General features: G+C 42.2%; 1 protein-coding gene across 1 annotated transcript; it reads right to left on the bottom strand.

Annotated features, from left to right (window-relative positions):
- Positions 1 to 411: 411 nt before the first annotated feature.
- sybu (syntabulin (syntaxin-interacting)) lies at positions 412 to 6,880 on the bottom strand. The gene is made up of 5 exons (XM_028580232.1): positions 6,720 to 6,880; positions 5,817 to 5,916; positions 4,965 to 5,117; positions 2,867 to 3,022; positions 412 to 2,233 (listed from the first exon to the last, which is right to left on the bottom strand). The coding sequence occupies exons 1-5, from the start codon at positions 6,751 to 6,753 to the stop codon at positions 1,051 to 1,053; spliced, it is 1,626 nt and encodes a 541-aa protein (XP_028436033.1). The 5' UTR covers positions 6,754 to 6,880; the 3' UTR covers positions 412 to 1,050.
- Positions 6,881 to 8,246: the final 1,366 nt, after the last annotated feature.

Genomic DNA, 8,246 nt, shown 5'->3' with positions numbered 1-8,246 from the left:
CTTTGAAATCAAAATGGCGGACTTCCTGTTGGGTTTAGGGTATGGCTCTAATGAAGTTTTTTGTACATCTTGACATGTTACATATGTGTACCTAGTTTTGTGAGTCTACGTTAAACACACTGCAGGGGCTCAATTTTCTTAACTTTCTAGGGGGCGCTAGCGAGCCATTTTTGCGCGCCTATTCCCGAAACCCTTAAAATATGTAAATTTTCACCAGACTTGATGCGGCCGCCAAATTTGGTGAGTTTTTGAATATGTTAAGCCCCTCAAAAAGCCAATTCATTTGACGGGAAAATAATAGATAGAAAGAAAAAGAAAGAAAGAAAGAATAATTCCTTCAGTTTCAATAGGGCCTTCGCTGCGGTCGGCGCTCGGGCCCTAAAAATAAAATAAAAAAAGTCAACACATGGCCAGAATTTATCATGCTTTAATAATAAAGATACAAGGACATTTGATGTAAACAAACCAGTATTGCACATAGCTCAGGCACATAACAAGTGTCAATTGCTTTAAAGCATTAGCTTATTTCTATGAACAATGCACAGGCTAAATAAAGCTCTATTCCCAGGAAAGAAAAAAATAAATAAAATAGATACACTTCTTCACAAAATTAACAGTGAACTCACATTAACTTTGGCTGAAGATCTTTTTGAACAATAAGTCAAACTGTTGAATTTCCAAACCCATCAAAACAGAAACTAACAAATCAATCTTTGACCTAAAAATTTCATAACGTAAAGAACTTTTTTTTTTTTTTTTATAAACACCACCACCTACGGACACCACAGGACAATGATAACACAACCATCTAACCAGATGATCAGTTTATACATGTAAATGATAAATACATAAATAACTCCCTTCATAAATAATCCCATTCATGTCACCATTTTGCTTCAACTCAGGGTAACTGTACAGTGCAAAAGTAAGTGTTGGATCCTAAATAACTGCATTGATATCAAGTGTTAAGAAAAAGAAACAATCTCACAAGTACAAATGCTTAAGTGCTTTTAGTTCAAGGTTAGGCGTGTGCATGCGGGGTGGAAGCTTTTACGCATTCGGCATGTGAGCGACGTGACGAAGAGAGTGCAATCCCATGATGCAACAGCCCCTGATAAGAGCAGCAATGTTGTACACTGGAGCGCTTCCGTCCACACCGTGCCGCGAGTACAGCCAGGCCACCGTGGGTAGGACAGGCGCTGCCACTGCGACGAGATCCACCAGGAAGCTGTTGCTCCAGTACCGCTTGCCGGCCACATCCAGTCCCGGCGACAGACAAGGTTCCTCCTCACCGACACTAAAATCCAGCTCCTCCATGAACCGCCGGCTCTCTGCAGGTTCCGAACAGCACATGCCAGAATCGGTGGAGGTGTCGGGGCTCTCTGGAGGAGCAGGACTGGGCATGCTGGGTGGGGGGGGTGTTGGGTCAGGGGGGTTGGAAGCGAAGTTGGGCAAGTTCGGGAGACCCAGAAGACTGCTGCAGGCTGACAGCGCCGTGTCCCCCGCGGTTGCCTCTTGGAACTTGAGCAGCTGGAGGAGCAGAGCCTGCAAGTCTGGGGACAGGGGCATTATCTCGGTCTGGATTCCTTTATCTTCTGCGTTCTGCTGGGAATGTGTGCTCGAGGAGAGGGCCATGGTGGCGTAAACGTTGTTTGGTAGAGGTGCAGTGGATTCGTCAATCAACTGTCCCTCTGACAGCGTGGACACCTCAGGCCCAGACTCTGTCCCTGAACCCAGTTTGCCACTAGAGTCCTGACTATAATCCACCGCAGTGGACATGAAGACCTGCTCCAAAATGTCCGCTCTGTTGGCCATCTCATCATTGACCAGCAGCCCACTGTCTGCCATTGCCTCCGCCCCTTGGGTTCCCAGCTCCATCACGCCCTCCTCCTCCCCAAGCACCATCTTCTTCCCACCGTTACCGGGGCTGTCACAGATGAAGTCCAAGGTGTTTTCGTCTGGGAGGTTGGAGCCACTCTGGGCCAGCTCCATGCTTTGCAGCAGGGACTCCAACTTCCTGTTTTGAATGTTGATGTCAATGAAATACTTCTGTATTCCCTTATCCTTCTCCATCAGGCTGCTCTTCATCGTTTCCACCACTTGACGCAGCTGCTTGATCTCTTTGCGAGCCTCTTTGAGGGACAGCTGAGCCTCCACCCGGTGACACTCTTCTTCAATCCAGTCTTCCCTCATCCTGCCAAGCTGGGTCTTAAGCTCCTCCACCTCGGTCTCTCTAATAAAGAGTGAAGAAAAACGGGTCCAGATCTATATGCAATAGTTTGACATTTTGGAAAATATACAAATTTATCTCTTTCTTGCCAAGAAGATCAATATCACTCTCATACTGTATATGCCTAATATGAAGCTATAGCTAGCTGCCAGTTAGCTTAGCATCATACAAGCAGCAGGGAAGGAGTGATGCTGCGTGGCTGCAGTTAGTTCAAGGATACTTTAAGGTTATGATAAGAATGTGTTGGATATAAAAAGCAGTTTAATTTACAATTTGTGGAATGTTGTGTAGGGTGCAGTATAAGTGTTAAGCATGTTGTGGTTTTTGGTAAGCTTTAAAAGTGTGCCAGATTTTGTTACCTTTGGACAGAGCCAGGCTAGCAGTTTACATTTACATGCTAAGCTAAGTGCCTGTAACTCCATATCTAACGGTCAAGATATGCAAGTGATATTAGTTTCATCTAACCTGCAAGAAAGTAAATAGTGTATAATTTAATGGCAAACAATTTATTTATAAGGTGAAGCAAAACAAAACAAAGCAAAACTAACCCTACCCCCCCATTGCTACCACTATGATCTTTTCTTAAACCCATAAAAAGCTACACAGGAGATTCTGTGCTGCTAAATCTGAACTAACCTGTCATGAACCGTGTTCTCTGCCTCCATCAGTTTGCTCTTCAGGTGTCTGATGGTCACTTCCTTCTGCTGGAGAGGGGTGAGATACTGCTCTGGGTTCGGGGCTCTGATGCCATGGTTGTCTCCACAGGAGTGGTAGCGCCCCAGGCTTGCTCTTCTGTTGGGTAGAGAGACATAATAGACGGTTAAAATGCAAGGGTTACCCCTTTTAAAACCAACATTGTCCATCACTTCCCAACTAGACATTTTGAAGCCACAGCAGAAAACAAACCCAACTTGACACGTAAAAGTAAAACCGCTCCCTGCTGACGGCAATTTATCTGGCTGAGAGAGTGCTGTCAGGGCAGATGCTCTGTGGAGCCTGGAATTACTGTCTGACACAAGATTACTGGCATGTAGATAAGGGGAAAAAAAAACAACTAAAATGCTGGTTTATCCAAATACAAGCACTGTTTGGCAAGGAAATAAATCACCCAACCCTGGGGGGGGGGGGGAAGACACTTGCATTAGCATTCAAATGCCCTTTTGCATGATCAGTGTTTTATTAAGCTCAAAGAGAACTGATAAAGGTTTTGTGTTTTTTTTCAGTACAGGATGAGTGGGTGGATTTGGACAATATGCAAAGTAGCATGTAAGCCCCTCTCCTCCACTAGCACAATATCCTAGCAACCTGGGATACTCAAGGCTTTGATGCAAGCGCTCTGCATCACTGCCAGAAATAGAAGCAGCCCAGGAGAAGGTAACATGCCAGAGGAAGAAGTGTCACAGAGCTCTGCTGGCAGCAGTGTCCTAAAGTGACAACAGTGGCTTTTTAGGAGATAAAAGACGGCAGACTCTGCTGCTGCATAAAAACTCAAGACTGTGCATTGAATGTTTGTAATTTATACTGCTGAGAGAGGATTTTAGGTTAAACCCTATGCAGGGCTGAGCTGCCAACAAACAAAGTAATACAGACCCTGGAGCACCCGGTCAGAAAGCCATGGTGGTTCCACACATGTTTGAGCTTCAGGCTATTCAATTCACACATCAATTCTGAAATATTCATGACCCTGTTCTCTCCGCTAAACCAAGGTGTGTTCACTCCAATCCGGTTACCAACTGGATGAAGTACATGGGGGTCACTGTCTGGGTACCATATTTGGACATTTGCTCGATTAAATCCTCATTAATCCCGACCACAGCCAAATCATGACCGATATAATCCCAGATGGCTGCAAGAGAGGAAATGATAAAACAGTCTGAGCTTAATCCAGCCACCCACTGACTCACCGTTATGCTCCACACGAGCCTGAGTCACAGTCCAAATCTCTCCAAAAAGCTACTCGTTTCTCCCTAGAGCAACTTCAAAACCACAATCTTTGGTCTGTGATCATTAAGTAGGATTGGGCATCGACAACCGGTTCCTACTTGGAATTGTTTCAAATATGAAGATTCCAGTAGAATAGTTTCTTTATTGGAATCATTTAGAGGATTTGATTTCAAATCTGATGATTGCCTCCCAATTTAACATGCACAAGTTGTGGTTTCCGAAGCGGCCAGGTGCTTGTTGTGTTGCAGCCGTGGAGCACAGTAAGCAGTGCTCTAGTGTGACTTTATTTTACGTTGAAAAAAAAAAAAAAAAAAAAAACTGTAAAACTGCAAACCACCATTGAATCTAAATAAAACGTTCCTCTTATTTGTGAAAATAGGCATGTGACCCGTTTCAACTCCACCACTCAAAGAATCGGAATCAGAATTGTTAAAATCCAAACAACGCCCAACCCTATTAATAAGCCATGTTAGCCCTTTTTCACTTTATTTAAATCTCTTCCTCCTTTACCCCCTGATTGATGGAACACCCCCCCCTTATTGTTATTTATTAGTTTTATTTTATTTATTTATTTTCTGCTTGTGTGAATCTATGTATACCTAAAGGTTTGAATTTTGTATTTTGTTTGCTTTGTGTACTCGTTGGTTTACATATTGTATGGTAAAAAAAAAGGAAAAACAGCCAAGTATGGCTTTATTTTTGTGTCATCTCTACCTCACTGTTATGCATTTTTCATTGTGCCATATTTTTCAATAAAAATATCTAACAAAAAATAAGCCATGTTTGCGACCTGAAGGTTGGGCTGGAGTTGCAGCTGCTGCTGTTGGTTGAGGAGGCAGCTGTGGGCGGAGTCCTGTAGGGAGCGTAGAGCTCTGCATCGCGGTTGGCTGTAGGGCTCCCAGCTGGTTTGAACACTGGGAGCGGTCTGATGTGGGTGCTGCGACTTGATAAAAGAAAGCAGGGGGGGGTGAGGGGGGAATATCATTGACTGTTAATTCTAAAATAATGAAATTGACATCTTATTGCATGAACACTCCTGTTTTAGTGTGGTGTAGTTTATGCCTTAATCTAGTGGTGAACCCAGCAGATACCGATACAGTATGAACCTCATACTCAGTGGTGGAATGTAACTAAGTACATTTACTCAAATACTGTTCTTAAGTACAAATTTGAGGTACTTGAACTTACTTAAATCTTCTCTTCATGCCACTTTCTACTTCTACTGCACTACATTTCAGAGAGAAATATTGTATTTTTTACTCCACTACATTCATCTGACAGCTTTAGTTGCCATTTACTTTACAAGTTTTTTGCACATAAAAACATATGTAATTTATAAAATATGATGCTTTATTGAACCACCGAACAATATAATGGCCTAAAACCCAGCTGAAATTATTAGACGAATAAACGCACAACTGTTGGATCCTTTCCACTTTCTAAAATGGGAGGATTATTCTGCATTGAGTACTTTTACTTTCAATACTTTTGAGTACATTTTCCTGATTATACTGACACTTTTACTTAAGAAACATTTTCAATGCAGGACTTTTACTTGCAAGAGTTTTTTATTTAATATTTTTTTTTTAAAACAGTGTGGTATTATAAAAGATCTGAATACTTCTTCCAGTGCTGCTCATACCTGCGTGAAGCTGCTCTCTTTCCAGCTGAAAGGGAGGCGAGGCGCTCCCTGGTCTTCAGGCTGCCTGTGCTGCTGGAGGAGCTAAAGTCAGCCTCACTACCTGCAGGGACAAGCACCAGCGTTTTAGTAACACTAAAAGCCATTTTAAAAAGCTGATCTAACGATCTTCCTCCTTGAATGAAAAGTTGAATTCATCAGAAATAAAATGCACCGTATTTGTTTGTTCTGTATGTTGTTTGTTCAAAAAAAAAAAAAAAAAAAAAAAAAAAAAAAAAATAAAAACAAATAAAATGCACCCTTGCTCACTGTGCTGCAAGCCTCACTTGGTCTTGTTTGACCATGTGACTAATGAGTATGTATTACCTAATGTTAGCAAACTTAAGAGATTTTGAGTCAGTTTGCTGACTTTATAATAGGTCTACTTATGTACACACTATAGTCTCACTTGAAGCCTCAACATTCAGCCTAACATGAACACACCTTTTTTCTCTCCAATTTCACCGTTTCCCTTTGTTAATACTAGCCTCTCCTTTAATAAGCACCATTTAACATATAGGTCTGTTAGGATCATGTGCAGAATAAAGCAGAACTATTAGGTTACAGTTTCTGTAAGCAAGACTTCCATCAAGTCTCCCTGATGAGGGGGGGAATAAGCACTATCATTCTCGTACAACAATTTTTGGATCAGCTACTCCCCATGATCTATACCCTTTCTTAGATTTATGGGATTTTGAAGAGCAGGACATAGAGATAAACCACTTACAAATGTATTACCACTCCAGAATTAGCCAATAACATCCGGTCATTATGAGTAAAACAAGCTGCTCAAATGTCACAAGACAGTGTGTATAAAACATCTCATTGTGTGTTCTTCATTAGTAAAGATGAACTTTAAAGCCATACCTGAGTAGCATCTTTTGCCATCAAACAAAATCATATTACCGTGTGCAGTGACGACTGTGACAAACAAAATAGTTCAAAAATAAGTGATCCTCCACCACTATGTGAGTCAACTGATGGTCTGTGCACATTCAATTAGTGTATAGCAACGTCCTGCTAATCAGCCTAATTGGCTAAGCTCCCAAACCTTTCCTGCAACCAATCAGCCTTCTTCTTCATCTTGACTCATGATCAGGCAGTTTTTTTTCTCCTTTCTCAGATTAAAAGTAGGGGGAAGATTTCAGGATAAAGACTGGAGTGTGCTGTTTCTAAGATATATGTTAAGAAAGCACAGATGTGCAGACGGCAATTCATTCTGGTTATTATTCTCCATATAGGCAAGCAGCTGTTTCCCAGCCAGTGTTTGTTCAAGTCAACATGCCAGGGAATCTGCTAGCTGCTGACATTTAAAAGACAATTATTGTACTTTGGTCTTTGGGGAACCACTGGCATGCAGAAGTATATAAATATATGTATGCAGTGTGCTGTGTTTAAGTCTGTGCATGTAAAAAAACTAAAACAAGTTGATCAACACACACAAATCAGATTATTTTAACACATTATAGGATCCATTCATGATAGTGCAGGCCTGAGATGAAGATTTCCAATGTGTATCTGTATCTGTGTATTCTTCTTTACCTCTGGATTTCATGGCTGACCTCAGCTCCCTCTTGTGCCTCGGGGCGCTCCGTGGTTCGCCGCTCCACTCGGCCATCATCCTCACCCTCTTCACTTTGGCCTTGCGCTCGGGGAGTATGGGCGAGCCGTGGGCACTCTGCTCTGAGCCTGGCGGGGTTTTGGAGGGGGACACAGACTGACTAGTGGGGCAGCCGGTGTCATCTATTGTAGACAGGCACACAGACAGTAATAGCCAAGAACAGGCAGCGTGGTGGCAGGCAGCGAACACAGGCAGTCAATCAGAGCTCAAGGTCTAGCCTGGCTGCTATCTGACAGCTTTCACAATGGCTACTCACTCTCAGAAAATACACAGTACACACATGTACACATACTGTAGCCTACATGCACACAGCGTGCCTGTGTAGTTCTTTTGTTTCATTTGCTCTGTTTGTTAAGTGGATCACATCACTCCAGTTCTGAAGTCTTTGCACTGGCTCACTGTCCCTCATAGAACTGATTTCAAAATACTTCTGTTGGTTTATAAATCCCTAAATGGTTTGGGGCCAAAATACATTTCTGTTCTGCTACTACACTATGACCCACCCAGACCTCTCAGGTGATCTGAGACAGGTCTGCTTTTTGTCCCAAGAGTCAGAACTAAACAGGGGGAAGCAGCGTTCAGTTTTTATGCTCCACATATCTGGAACAAACTGCAGGTCTGCAACAACTCTCAGTTCTTTCAAATCAAGGCTGAAGACCTATCTTTTTGATGTTGCCTTTCTTTAAATAATTGTCAATTTCTTATACTGCACTGTAACTTTTATTCTCGTATTTTATCCGTTTTAATATTTTTTAATGTTTTTAACTGCTCTT

Source organism: Perca flavescens, chromosome 6 (assembly GCF_004354835.1).
Source record: "Perca flavescens isolate YP-PL-M2 chromosome 6, PFLA_1.0, whole genome shotgun sequence".
NCBI classification, from domain to species: domain Eukaryota; kingdom Metazoa; phylum Chordata; class Actinopteri; order Perciformes; family Percidae; genus Perca; species Perca flavescens.
This window is presented reverse-complemented; position numbering and strand designations above follow the sequence as displayed.